Genomic DNA, 24497 nt, shown 5'->3' with positions numbered 1-24497 from the left:
CCTTCCTGGTGAATACCTGTGTCTTTTGTGGCTCCTTCTCAAATATCCCTTTTCCTGAATTACTTATCAGGCCAATCCTTAGTTTCCCTGTGGGCCAACTAGTCTCACACATCCACCTGCCTTTTCATTTATACACTGGTGGCATTTGCAGTTGTTGACCTGCCTCCTAGAACACATAGGAGGAAAGAGACCTCACTTATTGTGGTACATGTATAACCAGCATTGCGACCATGGTGATCAACCAGGCACACACCAGAATCATCTGGGAGCTTTTTCAAAATAAGAATGCCAGAGCTCACCCCCAGGCAGTCTTGTAAATCCATAGTTTTAAATCTCCCCACACTCTACTGGAATCATGGCACAAGGTCCTGCCCAGAGCAGTCCAAAGACCATTTCTTGAACACCTGGTCAATTGCTTGGGTGGGGTGGGGGTGGGGGTGGGCCTGAGAATCCTGGTTAGCCTCAGCTTGTTCTGTAGACTTGTGGCTTTATGGTTTTTGTTTTTATTCTTTTGATTTCACTTTCTATTTCCTCGAAATTGAAAGTATCAGCATTGCTAACAAGCAAACAGCAGTCATTACTGATAAAAGGCAATGTTTTGTTTAGAAGATCTTAGTTTTGGACTTACTCTCTGGTGTTTTAAGGTTAATATATTTATTGTTCGCACTTTCAAACGTGCAGCAGTAACCTCAAATTATAGTTACCAAGAAGTTCCTAAAGTATCTTTCAGGATTCTAGTCAGCTGCGGTTACTGGCTATTGATCTTAATTATACTGTGGGTGTGAGACCTTATAAACCTGACCCTAGGGTATCCAGCCAAGCCAGCTGGTCTCCGCGTCCCGGAGCTGTTGACCTGCGCTGAGGTCGGTTGTCGCCTCGGCAGACAATGAATGGGGAAGTTCCCTGGGGTGGGGTGGGGTGGGGTGGGCGAGTTTGCAGCTTGTAGGGAGAAACTGAAACTTAGCTGTTAAAACCGCTGCCTTGCTCTTCGGAACCGCGTCTCGAGATCCGGCTGCGGCCTCGGCCCCGCGGACCCTGCACTATGTACACCCGCAGCAAGGTGGTGGGCTCTGGGCTCCACGTCTCCCCTGCCTCCCGGCCGGCCCCGGACCCGCAAGGGCGGCGTGGGGGGCTGGGGCCGCTGCCCGGCCAGAGGCGGGATTTGGAGGCCGCCCCCGAGGGCCCTTCGAGGGACAGCACGGAGCTTGCCGGCAGCGGGCAGTAAGTTACAAGCTGGTTTGGGGGAAGAAACCCAAGCCCAGACTTACAGGCACCTTTTTTTCTTTGGAATTTGAAAACACAGGGGCGCAGTAACAAGAGGAAGGCTTATTTGCCTATGTAAACTCACCCAAGAATTGCCATATAAAGGGAGCCTGCCAGTTTGAGGGTCTTCACTAAATATCCAAACCCCAGCCTTGTCAAGGAGCTCCTTTCAAACTGCTTTCATGATTCTCGTGACTGACTACAGGTGGAAAGATACGGGTGTGTAGAAACCGCCTTGGCATCTTACTAACATTACAGGTATCTCAGAACTCATGTTCTAACCAGTATGGCAATACGGTGTAAAAAAAAAAAAAAAAGTTGCTCTAAGTGGAATCACTCCCTCAAATGCCAGGGTAAGGCTAAGGCGAAGTGTGATATGGGGTAGAAGATTGAAATGCTGCCCCTAGTTAGCAAGCTCCCATCCCAATAAGACTCCCAGATGGGCTGGCCTCTGGGTACTAGAAGCGTGGGACTGAGAGTGAGGACGTGGGAGACTGGAGTGTCTTTTGTCCTGGCGTTGGTATGTGCCCTACACAGGACAGACAGGGAGCAGCTACCCGGGTGCCAAAAAAATGTACACACGTTTTAAGTGATCTTGTTGTAAATCAATTAGTTCTTAAAAATGTATGAATTGCAGATAAAATGAATGTGGGTACGAGGTCTGGGTACATTTCACCACTGAGGATTCCTTCAAAATAACTTAGAACAGTAATACATAGATAACAACACTTTTTTTTGGGGGGGGGGGCAACATTTATTATGTAAAGTGTCAGTGAGCCTCTCTTGCCACCCAATGGAATGAACTGGGTTCACACAACAGAGTGGTTAGTAAAGGCATGACTGCTTTTCAAGTGCCACCTCTGTGAATTGAAACTATCTAAATAGTTTTAGTTTCTCCTTTTTTATTGACTTCTGGTCACATGGAAGACAAATGCTGGTTGCCAAGGAACAGTACATAACCTTATATCCAATAAAAAGTAAATTTTCTTTCATCCTTTAACTTTTGAAACTACCAGGCTTTTATTATTCAGCTTTAAGTTACTCTTAGATGGGAAAGATCTGGAAATCAGAGATTGCTGCTTTTCTCTCCTCAGAATAATTGGTATCTTGCCACCATAGAAGCTCATTAATTTCAAGTAAACTATACATGTATAAGTGGTGGCATTTAATAGAGAGGTCATGGACATATGGTCGCATGTTCTTGAGTGGTTAGTGACAAATACTGTTTCCATGACGTTTCTATTAAAGCATTTATTTAGATATCATTTATTTGTAAGTTCATCATCTCGTGAGCATTAACAGCTGCAGCTATTTGACTGTAATTACCCCAGAACCTTGCTGGACCAAATTGCTCAGAAAGGAGTTTTTTGATTACTCATGCCTCAGTACTCTACAGATGCCACTACAAACTATTTTGTGATTCCTAAGATTTGCAAATCATTAAAAAAAGTTTCAGTGCCTGTAGCACAATGGTTGTAGCACAGTGCCCCGAGGCTGGTGGGTTCAAGCCAGCCCAGGCCAGCTAAAATAAGGACAACTGCAGCAAGAAAATAGCTAGTGTTGTGGCGGGCACCTATAGTCCCAGCTACTTGGGAGGCTGAGGAAAGAGAATCGATTAAGCCCAAGAGTTGGAGGTTGCTGTGAGCTGTGACACCATGGCATTCTACTGAGGGTGACATAGTGAGACTGTGTCACATCTCATTCATGACACCACTTGTCAGGGCCCAAGACTGGCCAGGTCTCGGCCGGCTTAACTAGGTTCCGAACGTGGACCGCTAATTTACCTTGCTCAGGTCTGTTAGGTGCATGAGGGCTATCTACTTTAGCTGGAGAGAGTGAGTGTTAGAGTAAAGCAGTCTTAGAATAGATAGATCTTAGTCTTTAGTAGAGCTTGGTAATCTTCAGCAGAGAGACACCGTGCTGGCGTTCTGTAGGCAGGAGAGGAGACACTGTCACAGTAAGCAGGTCCGTGATAGAATGCACATGCTCCCGACTGCCTTCTCCTCCAGCCTAACATAAGGTTGATCTCGTGCCTCTCAACACCACAGGTATAGAGACTGCCAATTCACCACTGCTCTCATCTCGCAAGCTCTCATGCTTGTTAGGAGAGCTAAATCCCTCTCCATGCCCTTTCCACCAAGGTGTTCCATTGAGCTATACAGGTATTTCTTAGAACTCTCACTGCTCCTAGTCATAGGCTATACGGGCTGCTACAAGACTGTCTGAAAAACAAAAAAATCCAAACAAAAACAACCACTCACAACATGCATACATTTATTGGACTCCGTGCCTGTAGCTCAGCGGCTAAGGTGCCAGCCACATACACCGGAGCTGGCAGGTTTGAACCCAGCTTGGGTCTGCCAAGCAACAATGCCAATCACAACAAAAAATAGCCGGGCGTTGTGTTGGGTGCCTGTAGTCCCAGCTACTGGGAGGCTGAAGCAAAAGAATCGCTTAAGCCCAAGAGTTTGAGGTTGCTGTGAACTGTAATGCCATGGCACTCTACGAAGGTGACATAGTGAGACTGTCTCAAAAAATACCTTAAGGAGTTCAGTTATCTCAGAGTTTGTTCTTTTCGTGCGAACCAGTTGTAGTAAGAAAATTATAAATACATTACCTTTCAGGTGCTTAATGACTCAGATCTGTATGGGACATGTTTGAACTCTTCTTACATTCCGAAGAATGGTCACTTATATTCACTTTCTCATTTGTCTCCTGGAAGTATAAAACCGAAGGGAATGGATGGCAAATAGCATTTCAGTAAAATTAACTAAAAAATGAAGGTTTTCATTTATTTTTTGGGATAGAGATTAGAAGCATTTTGATGGAAAATTAAGAGAATAAATTAAGTGCCTTAGTATTATAGTAAAGCTTCATTTGTTCACTCACAGTATGCAGCCTTCCATTAATTTATATGAGCGTTCCCATGTAGGGATAAGGGACATGGGCTTTAACGCCAGGTTTCACAAACCAGCACAGGAAAATAACCTGAGTGGAAATGGTGGGACGTGATAGAGACATGAGAGACAAAAGATGCGCTAGGTCTTATTTTCAGGGGACGTCTTATCTTTCCTGTAAATAGGTCTTATTTTTGGAGGATGTCTTATTTTTGGGGAAATAGGGTAGGATGACTGCAGCCAGCACCAACTGGTGGAAACAGCTTTATTTATAAGGTATCTTTAACAAAGTAACACCTGGGGTAAGGATTAACTTCAAGGAGGAAAAGCTGTGTGCTTGCCAATACAAAGGAAAGTATGGGCTACATGACTTCTGGCAGGTATTTTTGTTAACGGCGGAGAAGCAGTTTGGTTGGGGGGTCATTCTCCGAATGCCTCCCCAGGCTGTGGAGGCCTTGCTGCCTCACAGCCCATTCTCCGTACCCAGGAAGACTTGAGTTCAAGTTCTGATTTTGCTTGCTTTTACTTTCTGAACAAGATGTTTACCTATTTTGTGCCTAAGTTTCTTCATTCCTCAAAATGAGACAATACCACCCTTAAAGGGAATTTTATTTTAGCATGTGTGTATGCATAAAACATAACTTTATGCCTGGTAAAGCAAATATCCAGTAAATGTTGGGTACTGGTAGCCTTGAATTCATTTAGCAAATGTTTATTGACCAGATTCTCTGCTGTCATCCTTAAGCCTTGAGCCTTGTTAAAACAAACTGATTTAAAACACCTGCTTACATATAAACACATACACTAGTAGAAAATACATAACAATTTCTTAATGTATTAAATGTTTTCAAGGACCTCTGATAGACTTTTAGGCAAGATTAAGTTTTTGACAGAATTTGGATTTATTACAAGTATTTACTAATTCACTAATTCATATTGGCTTTCCTAATATTTAGTTGGTAATTTTTATCTTATCCCTAAATATCATTAGCTATCTACATAGGCTTAAAGAGAAAACTTGCCTAAGCTTATAATCTAATTCTTTATCCTCCCTTTCAGTATTTTGCTTATTTGTAAATATCTTACACTTATCTAGATGTGATATAAGCATGAGACAAAGGCTTTACTTGGTTTTACCTCCTTCTGGTTAGTAGGCTCTTGTCTGTAATAGATACTTATCTATAACCATACCTGGTCCTTTAGCCTGCTGCTATTTGAAGGAAATAAAAATAATTTTGAAAATGAACCTATAACATAGAATTTTATCATAGTTAAATTTCACAGAATTTATGTACAAACTCAGCTTATTTTAACATTTGTGATCTACTTCATACTGAATACAGCAGAGACTTAAAAATGAGCAATAACACCTAGTGCTTACTGTGTAAAAGTATATTATGAATATAAACTCTTAATCCTCACAACTACCTTGTAATAAAAGAGGATCTTTAGTTCGGAATAATTAAAAACATAGGAAGAAGTAACTATTCAACAAGAAAGCTTTTTATAAAACTGGCTGTCTAATTTGTGGGGCAGACATTTATCTGATAATTATATGAATAAATCTTTATGTGTACTAGAAAGGAAAGCCAATGCCTTCAGCTACTTTTAAGAACAGGAAAATCTTTCCCAAGAGGTGATATTTGAGCTGCATCTTATAGGATACTTAGTTGTGCTGTTTTTCTACACCAAATATGTCATTCCCATACTAATTAACAGTAATACCAACTGGGTGTCCCACAATTTGATTCAATTCTGACACTACCCAGAGTTAGTGCAGACTCTACAAATTAAGGCCAGGTCCCATAAGACTGCCCCTACTTCAGATTTTGGGCATTAACTACAAAGGGGGTCCTTAGGATACCTGTTCTTCTGCCCAGCAGACTACAGATTTTGGGCTTCCCATGTCGTCTCCCCTTGATAATTCACTAGACCAACTCACAGAATTCATGGAAACTTACAAATCAGTTTTATTTTATTTTATTCTTAATTGTTGGATTCATTGAGGGTACAATAAGCCAGGTTACACTGATAACATTTTGTTAGGTAAAATCCCTTTTGCAATCATGTCTTGCCCCCAAAAGGTGTGGCACACACCAAGGCCCAACCTGCCTCCCTCCTTCCCTCTCTCTGCTCTCCCTTTCCCCTACTCCCACTGTGACCTTAATTGTCATTAATTGTCCTCGTATCAAAATTGAGTACATAAGATTCATGCTTCTCCATTCTTGTGATGCTTTACTAATAATGTCTTCCACTTCCATCCAGGTTAATACAAAGGCTGTAAAGTCTCCATTTTTTTTAATGGCTGAATAGTATTCCATGGTATACATATACCACAGCTTGTTAATCCATTCCTGGGCATTTAGGCTGTTTCCACATTTTGGCGATTGTAAACTGAGCTGCAATAAACAGTCTAGTGCAAGTGTCCTTATGATAAAAGGATTTTTTTCCTTCTGGGTGGATGCCCAGTAATGGGATTGCAGGATCAAATGGGCGGTCTAGCTTGAGTGCTTTGAGGTTTCTCCCTACTTCCTTCCAAAAAGGTTGTACTAGTTTGCAGTCCCACCAGCAGTGTAAAAATGTTCCCTTCTCTCCACATCCATGCCAGCATCTGCATTTCTGAGATTTTGTAATGTGGGCCATTCTCACTGGGGTTAAATGGTATCTCAGGGTTGTTTTGATTTGCATTTCTCTAATAGATAGAGATGATGAACGCTTTTTCATGTTTGTTAGCCATTAGTCTGTCTTCTTTAGAGAAGGTTCTATTCATGTCTCTTGCCCATTGATATATGGGATTGTTGGCTTTTTTCATGTGGATTAATTTGAGTTCTCTATAGATCCTAGTTATCAAGCTTTTGTCTGATTCAAAATATGCAAATATCCTTTCCCATTGTGTAGGTTGTCTCTTTGCTTTGGTTGTTGTCTCCTTAGCTGTACAGAAGCGTTTCAGTTTAATGAAGTCCCATTTGTTTATTTTTGTTGTTGTTGCAATTGCCATGGCAGTCTTCATGAAGTCTTTCCCCAGGCCAATATCTTCCAGTGTTTTTCCTATGCTTTGTTGGAGGATTTTTATTGTTTCATGCCTTAAATTTAAGTCCTTTATCCATCTTGAATCAATTTTTGTGAGTGGGGAAAAGGGTGGGTCCAGTTTCAGTCTTTTACATGTGGATATCCAGTTTTCCCAACACCATTTATTGAATAGGGAGTCTTTCCCCCAAGGTATGTTCTTGTTTGGTTTATCAAAGATTAGGTGGTTGTAAGATGTTAGTTTCATTTCCTGGTTTTCTATTCAATTCCAAGTGTCTATGTCTCTATTTTTGTACCAGTACCATGCTGTCTTGACCACTATGGCTTTGTAGTACAGACTAACATCTGGTATGGTGATGCCCCCAGCTTTATTTTTATTACTAAGAACTGCCTTAGCTATATGGGGTTTCTTTTGGTTCCATATAAAATGCAGAATAATTTTTTTCCAAATCTTGAAAGTACGATGTTGGTATTTTAATAGGAATGGCATTGAATAGGTAGATTGCTTTGGGAAGTATAGACATTTTAACAATGTTGATTCTTCCCATCCATGAGCATGGTATGTTCTTCCATTTGTTAATATCCTCTGCTATTTCCTTTGAGGATTTCATAGTTTTCTTTATAGAGGTCCTACCCTCCTTCGTTAGGTATATTCCTAGGTATTTCATTTTCTTTGAATCTATGGTGAAGGGAGTTGTGTCCTTTAGCTTCTCATCGTGACTGCTACTGGCATATAGAAAGGCTGCTGACTCGTGGACATTGATTTTATATTATGAGACATTACTGTATTTTTTGAAGACTTCCAAGAGTCTTGCAGTTGAGTCTTTGGGATTCTCTAAGTATAAGATCATGTCGTCAAAGAGGAAGAGTTTGACCTCCTCTGCTCCCATTTGGATTCCCTTTATTTCCTTGTCTTTGCCTAATCGTATTGGCTAGAACTTACAGCACTATGTTGAATAGTAAAGGTGACAGAGGACAACCTTGTGTGGTTCCAGTTTTAAGAGGAAAAGCTTTCAGTTTTTTTTTTTTTGGCCGGGGCCGAGTTTGAACCCACCACCTCTGGCATATGGTGTTGGTGCCCTACTCCTTTAAGCCACAAGCGCCACTCGAAAAGCTTTCAGTTTTACTCCATTCAGTAAAATATTAGCTGTGGGTTTGTCATAGATAGCTTCAATCAGTTTCAGAAATGTGCCACCTATGCCTTTACTCTTCAGTGTTCTAATTAGAAAAGGATGCTGGATTTTATCAAATGCTTTTTCTGCATCTATTGAGACGATCATATGATCTTTATTGTTGCCTCTGTTAATACGGTGGATAACGTTTATGGACTTGGGTATGTTAAACCATCCTTGCATCCCTGGGATGAAACCTACTTGATCATGATGTATGACTTTTTTGATAAGCTGTAATCTATTGGCTAGGATTTTGTTGAGAATTTTTGCATCTATATTCATGAGAGAGATTGGTCTGAAATTCTCCTTTCTGTTTGGGTCTTTTCCTGGTTTTGGTATCAGGGTGATGTTTGCTTCATAGAATGTGTTGGGGAAGATTCCTTCTTGCTCAATTGTTTGGAGTAATTTCTGCAGTACAGGAGTAAGCTCTTCCTTGAAGGTTTGATAGAATTCTGGTGTGAAGCCATCTGGACCAGGGCATTTTTTGTTGGAAGCTTTTTTATTGTTTCTTTACTCTCAGTGCTTGAAATTGGTCTGTTCAGGAGCTCTATTTCTTCCTGACTTAGTCTAGGGAGAGGGTGTGATTCCAAATATTGATTCATTCCTTTACATTGTCAAATTTCTGGGCATAGAGTTTCTGGTAGTATTCAGAGATGATCTCTTGTATCTCTGTGGATCAGTTATTTCCCCTTTATCATTTCTGATTGAGGTTACTAGAGATTTTACTTTTCTATTTCTGGTTAGTCTGGCCAATGGTTTATCTATTTGATTTTTTTCGAAAAACCAACTCTTTGTTTCATTAATTTTCTGAATGATTCTTTTGTTTTCAATTTCATTGATCTCTGATTTGATTTTGGATATTTCTTTTCTACTACTGGGTTTAGGCTTAGATTATTCTTTTTCCAATTCCATAAGATGGCTTGTGAGTTTGTTGATGCGCTCTCTTTCTGTTTGTCGAATTTAGGCATCTAACACAATAAATTTTCCCCTCAAAACTGCTTTTGCAGTATCCCACAGGTTTTGGTAGCTTGTGTCTTCATGGTTATGCTCAAGGAAGGTGATGATTTCCTGTTTTATTTCCTCCTGCACCCATCTGTCATTCAACAGAAGGTTGTTTAATTTCCATGCCTTTGTGTGGGGTTTAACGTTTTTGTTAGAGTTGACTTCAACCTTTAGTGCCTTGTGGTCTGAGAAGATGCAAGGTAAAATTTCAATTCTTTTGAGTCTGTTGATATTTGGTGTGTCCCAGCATATGATCAATTTTGGAGAATGTTCCATGGAATGATGAGAAGAATGTATATTTATCTTTGGGATGGAGTGTTCTATATGCGTCTATCAAGCACAGTTGTTCTAAGGTCTCAGTTAAATATCTTGTATTTGTTTAATTTCTGTTTAGAAGATCTGTCCAGCTGTGTAAGAGGAGTGTTAAAGTCTCCTGTTACTATGGTATTATTGGATATCATATTGCTCAGACTGAGTAAGGTCTGTTTCAAGAATCTGGGAGCATTTAAATTGGGTGCATAAATATTTAGAATTGAAATGTCGTCTTGTTGTATTTTTCCCTTGACCAATATAAAGTGACCATCTTTGTGTTTTTTGACTTTAGTTGCTTTAAATCCACATGTATCTGAAAATAAAATTACAACTCCTCTTTTCTTCTGAATTCCATTTGCCTGAAAAATTATCTTCCAACCCTTGACTCGGAGTTTTAATTTGTCTTTTGAAGCCAGGTGTGTTTCCTGCAGATGGCAAAGGGATGGCTTGTGTTTTTTAATCCAGTCAGTCAATCTATGCCTCTTCAGTGGGGAATTCAAGCCATTAACATTTATTGAGATAGTAAGTGTGGTAGTATTCTATTCATCTTATTTTGTGAGAGTCCGTTGCTTAGTTTTATCTTTTGCGTCAGTGTGGAGGTTAGGTTCTGTCCTTTAGTTTCTGAGTTCTTACTTTGCTGCTGATCCATTGTGATGGTCAGTGTGTAGAACAGGTTGAAGTATTTCCTGTAGAGCTGGTCTTGTGGCAAATTTCCTCAATGTTTGTATATCATGAAATGATTTCTCTGTCAGTTTTAAAGCTTAGCTTAGCAGGATATAGAATTTTGGGCTGGAAATTGTTCTGTTTAAGTAGATTAAAGGTAGATGATCATTGTCTTCTTGCTTGGAAAGTTTCATTAGAGAAGTCTGGAGTCACTCTGATGGATTTGCACTTGTAGGTCAACTGGCGCTTACTCCTGGCAGTTTGCAGAATCTTTTCTTTTGTCTTGACTTTAGACAGGTTCATCACAATGTGTCTTGGGAAGCTCAGTTATAGTTGAGGTGACCTGGGGTCTGATATCTGTCTGAAAGCAGTATGTCAGAATCTTTAGTGATATTTGGGAAATTTTCATTTAGAATATTTTCTAGTATGGCTTCCATTCCTCTGGGTTATTCTTCTTCCCCTTTGAGATTCTTATAACTTGTATGTTGGAACGCTTCATAAAGTCCCATAATTCTGACAGTGAATGTTCTGCTTTCTCTCTCTTCTTTTCTGCCTCTTAACTGAGTTATCTGAAGAACTTTGTCCTCTACCTCCGAAATTCTTTCTTCTGCATGCTCTAACCTGTTGCTGATACTTTCCATTGCATCTTTAAGTTCCCTAATTGAGTGATTCAGTTCCTTTAGCTCTGCTTTATCCTTTCTGTATTCTTCATATCGTTCATCTCTTATTTGATTGTTTTTGGATTTCCTTTTGGTTATTTTCCACTTTATTAGCAGTTTCCTTCACTGTTTCCATCATTTCCTTCATTGTTTTCATCATGTGTATTCTAAATTCCCTTTCTGTCATTCCTAACATTTCTGTGTAAGTAGAATCCTTTGCAGTAGCTACCTCATGCTCCCTTGGAGGGTTGCTCTGGACTGGTTCTTCATGTTGCCAGGATTTTTCTGATGATTCCTCCTCATGAGTGATTTCTTTTATCTGTTTCCTTGCCCTAATTTTCCTTTCACTTCCTCTTGCTCTTTAAGTTGCCATGCCTGTGTACTAGGGTTTTGATGAGTCCTTTTGGTGTATACAGGACCAGAAGGATGAGAAGGTTGAAGAGCAAGTAGGGTTAAAAGAAAGAAAAAAGAAAAGCAAATAGAGAAAGAGGGGGTTGGTAAAAGAATATTGACAAAAAGAAGAGAAGCACAGAAAGAGGGAGACAGAGCAATATAGGTACAGTAGGGTACTTTGACACAACCTTAAAAGAACTCTAACCTCTGGGGGTACCCGTTTGGGTGGTTCCCTTGAGGCCAGCAGCTCTTTGTTAATGTAATTGGACACAGTACCCTACCTCCACCTAGTAGAGAGGAAAGATAAAATTGCTATAAATCAAACCAAAACAAGCAAACAGAAAACTTTATGGGATAAAATTGGGTGAAAAACCAAATAGGGGTAGAAACACTAGCAAAAATGAAGTTCTGATTGAAACAGGCAGCAATGGGAAATTGTATTTAAACCAGAAAAAATGGAGAAAGAAAAAAGAAAAAAACAATGAAAAGAAAAAATCTGTAGGGAAAGGGTTGAAATTAAAAAACAAAACAATAAAAAATAAAAAACAAACCAAAAACAAAGCAGTATGTATCTTGTCGAATATTGTCTGGGCAACAGGTGGTCTTCTGGGGTATGAGATATTAATCACAATGCTGATATGACTGGATGCCTCCTGATTTCTCAGATCCCACAGTGTGGAGACCCTAAATCTCTCTTCAGCCCTCTTAAAAGGCACTTTTTTTTTTTTTTACCTTTTAATAATAATTTTTTATTTTGGAATATTATTGGGGTACATGTTTTGGTTACATAACTTGTTTTTGTACATTTTAAATCAAAGTTATAAGTATACCTCACCCAGAATGTGTGCACTGTATACATTAGGTGTGAATTTACCTATCCCCTCCTTTCCCCTCTCACCTACTTGATTCCAATGAGTTTTATTTACCTATGTGCACAAAGGTGTTGATCAACTAGCTCCAATTTAATATTGAGTACATGTGGTGTTTGTTTTTCCATTCTTGCAATGTTTTACCTAGACTAGAAGCATTTGGTTGTTAACAGAAGATACTAGATCACCATTTTTTAATATGGCTGAGTAATACTCCATAATATATACATACCATATTCTTGCAGAGATTATACCAGTCAGTGGCTCAGAAGATTTAGAAAACTAATCATACACTATTACATTGCCTATCAGGAGTCTAGACAGTCTCTTCACCACACATACTCTAATATACCAGCTGTGAAAGGCTTTTTTCCCTCCTCAAAATATTATTTATTCCCATACCAGATAAGAATAAAAGGAACACTTACAAGTTATCCAGATAAAGATGTGTAAATTTGTTGTGTATAATACTGGCACTTTAAACTTATAAACTTGGCTAAGCAGAAGCTTTCCCAGGAAAGTGCTTGTCGCTGGGATCACTAGTGAAGTGGCTATCCACTTACCCAGTGTGCCAAAACTGGTCTCTCTCTACCCCTGATGGGTAAGACAGCTCAGTCCCCACCTTTAGGCTGCGCAGTTACTAGGTTACTAGCTCCCGCTCAATCCTTGCTCTGCAACCCTGAGGGTGGAGTTTGCTGGGGCAGTTCTCTCTCAATCACTCCCTGTGGCCCACAGCCGAACACTGTTAGCTCTGTCCAGCTCAGTGGCTCAGTCTGGGGCCCTAGACAATGCCCAAAATTCTCTGCACTCATGCTCAAGCTCTCCCTAAAGGCAGTTCAACTTTGGGCCAAGTCCAAAAACACCAAAACAGTTCACAAGTAAGGCCTTTCTAGTTTGTGGTCTCACGGCCGCTGTATAGCTGCAGGCAGGATTAGACTGATCGAACACACGCAACCACTTGCCAGTTTTCCACTGCTTTTGTCCGCCTCTTGGGGTCCAGAAGTCTCTTTCTGACTCCCTGTATCCTCAAAGGGATGATTATTGGCAGATCCTACCAGCCAGAGATGCCTGGAGTCTTATTTCCCCAGACTCATGGTGCTCAGTTGCAGGGAAGCTGTTACTTGGCCGCCATCTTGCTTGAACCTCCACAAATCAGTTTTATTACAAAGGATACAACTGGAACAGCCATATGGAAGAGATGCCTAGATCTCTTGGGGGGAAAGGGAGTGGTGGTGTGTGGCGGGGTATAAGGAACTTCCATATCTTCTCTGGGTTGATGCCTTAATGTGTTCACCAACTTCCAATACACCCAGCCTGGAAGTTTAAGAGTTTTTATTAAAGTTGACTCAGTGCCTGTAGCTCAGTGGTTGGGGTGACAGCCACATACACCAGAGCTGGTGGGTTTGAACCCAGCTCGGGCCTGCCAAACAATAAGAACAACTACAACCAAAAAATAGCCAGGTGTTGTGGCAGGCGCCTGTAGTCTCAGCTACTTGGGAGCCTGAGGCAAGAGAACTGCTTAAGTCCTGAGAGTTTGAGGTTGCTGTGAGCTGCGGTGCCATGATACTCTACTAAGGGCAACATAGTGAGACTCCGTCTCAAAAAAGAATTTGTACTGACGTTTTATTATATGCTCAGGATTGATTAAATCACTGGCCATTGGTGATTAAACTTGATTTTTCAGCCCCTCTCCTCTCCCCAGAGGTTGGGACAGAGCTGAAGGTTTTAATTCTCTAATCACATAGTCGGTTTTTTAGGAACCAGCCTCTATCCTGAAGCTATGTAGGTACTCCCCCCAAGAGTCATCTCACTATCATAAAAAAGACACTTATCACTCAGGGAGGGAATCTCAAGGGTTTGGGGAGCTCTGTGCTAGGAACCAGGAACAATGATCAAATATTTTTTATTATAGCATAGAAATTTATGTGGCCCTTGTGTAGCCAGAGAAACTTGTTATTCAGATGTTCAGAAGAACTTGCTGTGGGGAATACAGGCCACTGTAAGCTCCATCTGCCACCCTTTGACTCATTATGACCTTTGTTCTGAGTGCTAGCTTGTGGTTGCTGCACCCTTCCCAGCCTGTGCCTGAGCATTCCAGGGCACTGGTGCCAGCCCATTTCTAGCCACTGGACAATTTTGGCTGGAAGGTTCCCCATCTTCCTCTCCAAGGTCTTCTCAGAACTTGTAGCAGTCTCAGGCTCTTCCTGCTCAATCCTCCTTCCTACTGTCCTTTCCTAGTATGAAACTTGTCAGAATCAGAATGAAGTCACTTATGTCAGACTGACAAATGGAGCTGGGGCCATGAAGAGAGGGTTTTCTAGCATATATGCCTGATAACAAGACCCATCACAAAAGGCTCAGCAAAAATGACAACCTGCACAAAGGCCACTGCAACCTTACACAATACTTCTGCAAGGACATCAGCCCAGCAACAACGTGTCTAACCTTGGACTGGTGCTGCCCTTGTTACTGATTATTTAACCAAGGTTAATTGCCTCAGAACAACTTATGTAATAACCTTCCTGACTTTTCCTTTAAAAACTCTTTGTCCTCCTTTGCCTCCCTGAATGTATCTACCAAATTTGCATTACATTGCTCAATCCTGAATGAATATCATTTTCTTTTAGAAAGCCTCTCTCTCTGCCTGTCATATGGGTTTTGACAACAGGTAGCAGACTTGTGTTGGTTCTCAGAAACTGCCTACTCTTGTACCCCCTCCCTTTTGTCCTTCAGAGGCATTTTCCCTAATAGGCCTCTTGCATGTCTCACCTCTTGGTGGCAGGTTCTGGATAGCCCAAACTAAAGCTGTCTCTAAGACACATCATATGCCAGCCACAACAGCTTGGACGCTCACATCCTTTGTTGGCATGCTACTTTGGCTCCTTGGGGAAACCCACTTTTTTCTTATTTCTTCCCTTGGGGCCCAGGGGTATTCCTTGGTTTATTCTGTTTTGTCTTTTTGAAGAGGGGTACCACTTTTTGTTGCCTGGGCTAGAGAATAGTGGTGTCCTGATAGCTCACTGCAACCTCAAGTTCTTGGACTCAAGTGATCCTCTTATCTCAGCCTCCTCAGTATCTGGGACTATAGGCTAATACTACCACACTTGGCTAGTTTTTCTAACTTTTTTTATAGAGACTGGGTCTTAGTATGATGACCAGGTTACTCTTGAACTCCTGGCCTCAAGCTATCCTCCTGCTTGGCCTCTTAAAATGCTGAGATTATAAGCATTACCATACCCAGCCTCCTGATTTCCTTAATCCAGTTTAAATGTTCCTCACCAGCTACTCATGCTTGGGAAAGGAAATAACCCTTATAACTGACACTTTTCCTTCCCCTCTTCCCCAAACTCTCAAGGGAGATGAATTTTAAGGTAGGATATGTTATAACAGTCATTAAGTTGTAGTGTTAAATTTTTATAAATATCACTATTCAATGTGCATATTTTGAACCCTAAAGAATGGTTTCTTGCATATAAGACAGAACTTAAATCATTCTTGACTAATTGTTTGCATCTGAATCAGTCACATAAAACATAAAATCAAGGGCAAGTTTTTGAAGGTATATTAGAAGCCTATAAAAGCTTTCACTATTTCTTCCTCATTGGAATGCTCCAGATTTTAATTTCCCCTCTCCGTGTGATTATGAGAAACTTCTGCCTATAGACACTAAATGACATGAAAGCATCAGGCTATTACTCCTCCCTGGAGATGGAGAACTGAAGCTCTTCTTAGAGTTATGAAATAATAGAACGTTGGAAGAGAAGATCTGTGATTGATTATAATGAATAATCTTGAGTAATTTTCTCAACATAGATATTCATGAGGAGATTACTTAACTCAATCTCTAGGCAAGGTTCATAAGCATTCAGAACGTTTATAAAGCAACAGATAGTATTTAGCTCTTAATTATAATATGACCCAACAAACTGTACTGCTATCTCAGTGATTATCAGATTCTAATACTGAACTAATCAAGAATTCTGCCCATTTGACTTTATTTTGGACAAGAGAAATTTGTTGAAGGATTGTGATACTGCAGAAGTAGAAAGTAAATTAGTTGTGACCTAGCATAGTTAAATTGGGTACCTCTGAAAGACTAAAACCAAAATAATCAGTAGCTCATGTCAAATGATTAACCATGTGCTACCCTTGTGTTGAGCATGTCACGTATGTTACTGAGTTTTCACAGTCAACTCTTGCCACCTTACAGATGAGGAAACTGAGTCTTTATTAAATCATAACTATGTACATTAATGCAATCATGGGGCACCATACACTGATTTTATAGACCATTTGACATATTTTCATCACACTGGTTAACATAGCACAATAACTAAGAAAATGCCAGGAAACTGAGTCTTGAAAGATTAAGTGGTTTTCCAAGATCTCCTTTAGTCACAGAACCAGCACTGTTGCAGGAAAACAAGGCCCGATCGAGAGAAACACCGAAACAGCTGTGTTTAAAAGAAGGTCTTTATTTCAGCCAGCAGAGCCATGGTGGACTAAAGTCCAAAAATGGCCCAGCTCTCCTATCAGCATATTGCCCCTCATTGGAGATTTTAAAATGTGTGGGAAAATGTGCATGCGGGAAGGGGGTATGGAATTTACAGAAGAGGAAGCAAGAATTACTTTCAGGGTCCCAGGAAGTTAAGTTTCTACAAATTCCTAAGAGCTGAGTCACCACAGGGAGGACTTTGCAGGAGTGCTCTTGGGCTCCTGTGAGAAGACACTTGTTCTTTCAGACCTTACTTTTCCTGGGTATCCTCTCTCCAAACCTGTCTATCCACCAAAGTCTGAATCCCAAACAGGATATGGAGTGGGAGGAGGGAGAGATAATACAGCTAGTTAAGGCTCTGCCAGTTGTTTACATTCACATCAGGAAAAGAAAACCTGTACAGGCTAAATGAAGATAGTGGTAATACAGAAATAGTAATGTGACATTTATTTTACAGGTGTAGGGGAGAAAACACTTCTTTTCCTTACCTATCCCTGTTAGACGACAGATGTGAGATATCAAGACTTAAAGCCAATCAATATAATGCCAATAGGGAGCCTTTATTAAAAAGACCAATCAGCTGGCTGTCTCCTCCGTATGGGGAGCAGCCCAGACCAGCGGTATGGGTCAGTTTACATAAGGTAGGCTGATGCAATATTGGGGTGAGCTTGCATGATCAGAAAATTGCTGAAGCAGGTGTTGTTTAAACGTTTACAGGGTGTACAGTAAAAATAATCAGACATTCAGTCACATTGGTCTTAGTCATTTCTTCTAATATCTTTCTAACCATCATGTCTGGTTGGGCTTGTTGGGCCCCTCAGTATGGTGAGATTGTGCAGAGTAAATAGGAGAATTGAGGGTCCACTTCTGCAGCCCAGACTTCTTGGCTCCTCTACTTCTACTTCCCTTTTCCCTTTTGCCTCTTAACATTTCATTAAACAGTAAACAGTTTATTATAATTTCTTACACTTATCTTAAAATCACACAATGTCTAATGCTTTTTACTGTTTATCATTTATTATTAATCTTTTATCTATTTTACCTCCTCTTAAACTATTAAGTATTAGTAACTTCCCTATTTTATGGCCTCTCCCTCCCCCCGTTCTAGTGATTGTGTTTTGCTGATTTAGCAAACCAGTTTAGCCAAAATTAAGGGGAAGAAGGGGGTGAAGCAAGAAATAGGGAAGGCAAAGAGGGGGGTAAGAGTGACAGGATTTTATCCCATCTCATCCCCAAGGTTCATGGCTGAGATCCCTATAATAAAAGACAGATTAATAATAGAAAACCATACAAGTTGATTCAATATAAGTTTCATGGAGCCTTCAGAAATGAAGATAACAAACAGAGAAAATTCTTTGTATGCTTAGTTTTGGTCAAGAGTTAGTGTCCTGCTGTGGTGTCCATGCCTGTAATCCCAGCACTTTGGGAGAGTGAGCTGGGCCTGTAATCCCAGCACTTGGCAGGATTTAGGTGGGAGGATCTCCTGAGGGCAGGGGTCCAAGACAAGCTTGGGCAACAGCAAGACCCCCCTGTCTTTACTGAAAAAAAAAAAAAAAAAAAGTCTAGTAGAAGCATAGTTGGTCAAAATGTAGTATGATCTAACAGTAACAAGCTAATTTTTAATGGGAAACTTAGCAAGGCATGTTTGTTCAAATTCTCTTAGTATCTCTCCATTCCTTTCTTCTGGGAATAAAAAAGATCTCTCTGAAATGGTCTTGTGACCTACTTAGCAGAAAGTCAGTTTTTTTTGAAGTGTGCTTCGGGGTGAATGATTTAGATAGAGAAGTAGTTTATAAGAGGCTCCCCTTTTCTCTACTGCTTTCATGAATGTCTGAGAACTTGAGGCCTTGAGTTAAGTTCTTCACTGTCACTGTACAACCTCACTAACAGTGGTGGCCAGTGTTTTTTTTTCAGACTTCTGACCCAACTTTTTTCTTCTGACGCACATTGGAAAAATCAGTTATTTTCAGCCACACGTTAAATACACAAATACTAAGGAAAGCTGACTAGCAAAAAAAGTCCATGTGTAATTTTCCTGATATCCCACACTACAGATAAGCACACAAGCCCTCACAAAATCAGCATGTGGCCTGTGGGCCTAGTTCATGTATGAGTATGTGTTAGGGTATATATAACTGAAAAAATTTCACAGGACAATTTTCACCCTTCCATATGTGATGTACTCTGTCATTTTCGATTTCTTGTTCATTAAAACTAAATCCATTGAACTTATTTCATAACCCATTAGTGGGTTACCACCTACAGTTTGAAAAGCACCATTTTATGCATGGCAGAAGAGATTGTGAGAGTAGATGAAAAGACATTTCTATTTGATTAGATAAAAACCCTTCTGGTTTGCGCATGAGGGTAGAAATTATGACCCTGTTTAGAATGAATTTCCAACTTTTCTGTGCTGGATTCCACCCCTCAGTATGGTATGCATATGCAATATGCCGGGTCTTAGGGAGCAATCATTTTTGTTCAAATACAATATCATCAAAAATGAATGAGAATTTCTCAAAAAGTCTTTGACAGCTGAAACAGTGAAACAATAAATCAACAGGATGATGAAAGCTTGAAAACACATAATACCTATAATAATCAGTAGAAGCATAGCAGAAATGAGAAAAAAGAAACTTAGTTCAATTACACAGTAAGGTTATTTACTTCAAAGTCAGTGCTGTAAGGTTATACATATTGTTAAGGTTAATTGCATCCATTCAGAATGTATTTGAATCTGAAATAAAAGCTTAAGAGGAAAAAATAAAGGGAGAAGACTGCATTTTGAAGGCTCTATTTTATATCAGAAAATCAGCTGGATGATGATTCTTTTGTTCTGTAATGTTTGTAATTCACACCCCCACCCCAAGTAAGAAGACTTAAAAGGCAATCCATTAAAGTCCTGTAGAAAAACTGGGCGTTTATCATCATTAAAACTCAGGGCTTAGAATTGCCCAATGTTTGTTTTACTATGGTGCTAGTGAGAGCAGAAACTTCTGCTACCTGATTTTGTAAGAAAATCTGTGCCCTTGCCTGCTGCTTTAAGAAGCCTTTATTTTCAATATTTTCCATTTGAAAATCTTTGAAATATTTCCTCCTGATTATGAAAGTAAAACCTTACCTGCTTGTTACAAAAATGCAAGTATTACAAAGCTAAGGTGTAAGTCCCCTGAAAGTCTGACCCTTAGAAATAAAAACTTAAAGGATTTTGGTGTAAAGAAAATCTTTATAACATGTAGATTTTACTCTTTGCTTTTATGCCAAATGGGAAAATCTTAGAGCCATTAGTCTACTTTCTACTTCCAATAGATGGTGACAGGTATTCTTTTTCTAATCTTTATTTTTAAATGTGATTGCTCCCTATCAGATAGGCAGGTACTGTTTTTCACGAGGAAACAAGCCGTCTCACAGTAGAATCTTGGATAACATCTCCTGGGTAGTACTCTGTCCAAAAATAACCTAATCGAATCATCAGGAAATAATTTCCTTAAATCCAGTTTGTAAGGCATTCTGTAAGACAATTACAGAAGTAAGGCATTCTGTAAGACAAGTCCAGAAGACCTGGACTCTTCAAAAATGTCAGTCATGAAAGAAAGACAAATGTCAAAGAGATTGCCCTAGATTATAGGAGTTGTCAACCTAAATAAATGACTGAGGCAAAAATCTCAATAGAAGTTTATTAAGCCAAGATTTTGAAGAGCTGCTTGGGAAGAAGGTGAACCACAGATAAGCTGGCTGTTTTCTGAAGGGAAGGTTAGAAAACTTTAGCATTTTAGAAACATACCGAGAGACAGAAAAAGGCAGGGTGGTGCTGATGAATTAGTGGCTGCATTCTTGTGAGGCCCCCCCAAAGTACATTTTACAAAAAATAAGGGAGAGAAGGAAGCATCAGTGAGGTAGGTATCCCTGGGTAGATGGAAGATGTCTGATTCTGCCTTGTGTCCAATTCTGTTACCTGTAAGATACACTTGGAATTCATTATTAGTGTGGAATCAGGTTGTACTTTTAGGTGCTAGACATAGGTATAATTTGCATGTCCTTACTGAAGTTTAGCAAGAAATTTCCTTAATAATATTTGGGGCCAGATCTTCACAGGTGCCTGAGACTACGATTTTCTTTTTAGAAAGTTTACAGAGATGTGTCAAACAGGAATGTGTAATCCATAACTGGCTTTAGAATGAGGAGGGGTAAGAAGGTATATTAAAACGGGAACAACTTGGAAATTTGTAGACTACTAGGCAATATCGTATTAACATTAGATTACTTGGGCAGGATAATGTTATGTTTCAGTAGGAGACTGTTGTTTCTGAGAGTCAAGTTGAAATATTTAGGGGTGATGTGTTCTAAGCCTGCAGCTTACTTTCATGTGGTTCAGAAAAAAAAAGAGTAAAAACAACTGTGGGAGGACATTAACAATTGGTGAATACGGGTAAATATATAATAGGTCTTCATTTTACTAATTTATTTTGCTTATTACTTACAATTTTTTCAATAAAAAGTTGAAGAAAAAGTAATTTTAAGTAATATTCTAAAGCTCATTATACTTTCTTTTTTCTTTTTCTCTGTTGGAACCTGAAGGTCTTAAAAGAAGCTTTGTCAAGGAGCTATATACTAAGATTCATGCAGTTTTTTGTAGGTATATTATACCTCAGTAACTTAATGAAAAAAGCCTGGGCTTAGAACCATGCTTCCTTTTACAGGGGGAAAATATTTTCAATCACTTTATTTCATGCAGTGGTCCTTATTATTCCTGGGACACAAAAGAATTGGGAATCAGGATATAGACATTAGAGGCAAGAGGCAAAACAGGGGATATAAAAAAAATTAGAAAACTTAATACTAGTGATTCAATGCTAGGTTCTATTACATATACTAGGTGGCATATGTAGTTATTATAATTATAATGTCCCCAATAAGTGTGTTAAGAAGCATACATGGCTTTATTTCTCTTCTATAAGTCTGAAGGTAAGTAATCTAGGGCTGATCTAGTACAAATAATGGGCACTATTACATACTAGAACACTTCTTATTTTCTGGCATTGTTTGAAGTGCTTTATATCTATATGCTATGAAGTAGATATTCATATTTTAGTAGTGAAAAAATAGGAAAACTAAGTAATTTGTTCAAAGTTGTATAGTTAAGAAGTGACAAAATTAGGTCTTGAAGCCGTAGATTGCCACTGATGTGGTGGGTTTACAGTCACAGAGCACTAGACTGGTTCTTTCTGCTCACCTGTTCCTGATGCATGTCTTCCATAATCAAGTTGCCTCACTGGCCAAAATAGCTGCTTTAGTACCAACTACCACTTCAGCCTTCCATGAAGGAGGAAAGCAACAAACCAGCTTTTCTCTCTCCATTTAAAGGAATTTTCTAGAAACCACTCTCAGTGGCTTCCACTTCTCAGTTTCTCAAACTTAATCATATGGTTACATCTACCTATGAAGAAGTTTGGAGACTATTGTCCTTGGGCACACTGCCAATCTGAATAATATAGGAGTGCTATTACTAAGGGAAGTGGGGGAAGTGAGATCGAGTATTAAGTAGGGCTAACATCTCTTCTACTTTAAGAATTAGGGAGAGTCAAACTTAAGAAATAGAAAATTAATTATGATTAAGCTGTCTCTGGGATTTTGGAAACACAAATGTATATCAGCAAGAAAAACTTACATGTAGCCTACACTTCTGTTCAGAGTACTGACTTCAGAAGACTACTAGAGTTTTCTTCTGTATAATGCTCGATTGAAAGCTTTATGCATTTGTATATCCTGGAAGATTATTCATAATAGTGAACAATTGAAACAACTAAAAATGGTTGAGTGGTTATAATTCATCCATGTCATGAAATCAGAAACAAATGAATTTTGTTTTTCAGACAGGGTTTCACTTTGTCCAAGTTGGAGTGCAGTGGTGTGATCATAGCTAACTGCAGCCTCAAATTCCTGGGCTCAAGACATCCTCCTATCTCAGCCTCCCAAGTAGCTGGGACTAGAGGTGTGTGTCATCACACCCAGATATTTTTAAAAATTTTTTGTAGAGATGAAGTCTTGCTGTGTTGCTCACACTAGTCTCAAACTCCTGGCCCTAAGTGATCCTCCCGCCTTGGCCAAAGTGCTGGGATTTTAGTTGTGAGCTACTGTGCTGGCTGAATTTTATTTATAAATGTTTTATGCACAGATTTAGATACATAGTGCTCTGTCTTGTAATTCTGGTTTTCTCTAAGTTCTAGGCAACCCTGAGTAATGCTTAGGATATGTGCACATAATCAGCTCTAAGTCTATTAATAAAAATAGAACATATATTTATGATAAGTAGTTTTATGTAGGTATCATAAAATCATTTTCATTATGATTTCATTTTATCATTTAATGATAAAATCTTTATCATTAAATCATGCTTTAAAAAAGTTAAGCATTCTTTTGTTGAAAAAGGCAGTCTTCCTTGGGCTTCTTACACGTTATGCTGGATGTGCCAATACTGACCACTCTATAACCTAGCATATTTCTCAGGGTTGTTTGTCTAGCTGGAAACCTTGAGAGATGAGGCATGCTCTCCCCAGGACAAAGACCAGCCTTGCTTACTACCTGTTATAATATGGTGGCTTCTTCAAACTGAATTTTCTCATTTGCAGTGCAAACACATTGCGTATGCAACTTCCATCATGTTGCCTTCATAGCATCTGAGCCCATGTAAGGAAGCTGATGCCCATGCTGCTTGCTGTGCCATGGTAACAAAGTCCTTTGTCTCTGAGCCAGGAGTCTCATCTCTTCTGCCAGAGTCCAAGAAACAGTAACAGGCTAACTTATTAGCTTGCAAATCCCAGACCTCACATCTGTTCTGAACATATGAATTCCTTGTGCTTACTTTTACTAAGGATGTGTTTTTAGACATTTTCCAAACATATCTATTAATTGGTCCCCAACTCTATTCCCACCATTGGTTTTTGACCTCTTAAAAGATGGTCAGTCTCTACAATATCGTACTTCATATTCATTCTTTTTATCTTTAGTATGAATGCTTTTGCTAACTTTATTTTGTGACCTTTATTATATCTGTGTGTATTTTTAAGTGAAAAAATACACCTCAGGTCCAGTCTGTATGGCTAGCTGTGCAGGTTGGTTGGTACCTGCATACACTTGCCCAGCTAAGGTAGACTTTAGGGCTGAGAGTGTGTGTGTGTGTATAATATTTCTCTCAAATCATGTGCTCTAGTGGAGGATTAACATCACTTGAAGAAAGGGGCAATTTTTTTCTAATTTGTTTAAATTTTCCATGTCTCACTAAGCCATGGGGATCCTGGAACATGTGTATCTGAGTATGTATACATGTGTACCTCTTTCTAATTTTCATAAAGGCATCCTCTAAACAAAGACTCTGATTTCTTATTTATCTTTATGCCCTGGGTGTCTGTTCAGCCCATTAACAGAAGCTTTGACTTATATTAATGAAAGAACTAACCAACTTCACACCTGATTATTGGATATGCAGACGATGTCTTAGGCTCAGCGGGTTCTGAGACCAAAGAGAATTGTTAAGCCCCTCCTTACCCTAGTACTCCATCAGGAGTGGTACAATGTACAACTCGTTTAGGGGTCAATAGTGATTTATTCAACATGATCTTGTCACTTTTTGTTTCTCTTGGGAATTTGATCTGTTTATTAGAGGACTTTTGGAAACAGAAATGCTTCAAAAATTTTGACTTACATTGAGTAAAATCACGAGGCTTCAGATTCCTAGATTGAAGATG

The 24497-nt window shown here is 39.4% G+C and overlaps 1 protein-coding gene across 1 annotated transcript in view; it reads left to right on the top strand.

The window, feature by feature from the left end:
- Positions 1-668: 668 nt before the first annotated feature.
- EPSTI1 (epithelial stromal interaction 1) overlaps positions 669-24497 on the top strand; it is a 138529-nt gene continuing 114700 nt past the window's right edge. Inside the window, exon 1 of the mRNA XM_053563781.1 lies at positions 669-1221. Coding sequence (XP_053419756.1) covers positions 1043-1221 — 179 coding nt within the window. The 5' untranslated portion in view covers positions 669-1042. The remainder of the gene's footprint in view (positions 1222-24497) is intronic.

The sequence above is a fragment of the Nycticebus coucang genome, chromosome 15, assembly GCF_027406575.1.
Source record: "Nycticebus coucang isolate mNycCou1 chromosome 15, mNycCou1.pri, whole genome shotgun sequence".
NCBI lineage: Eukaryota > Metazoa > Chordata > Mammalia > Primates > Lorisidae > Nycticebus > Nycticebus coucang.
The sequence above is the reverse complement of the archived record's forward strand: the minus strand, read 5'-3'. Positions and strand labels throughout refer to the sequence as shown.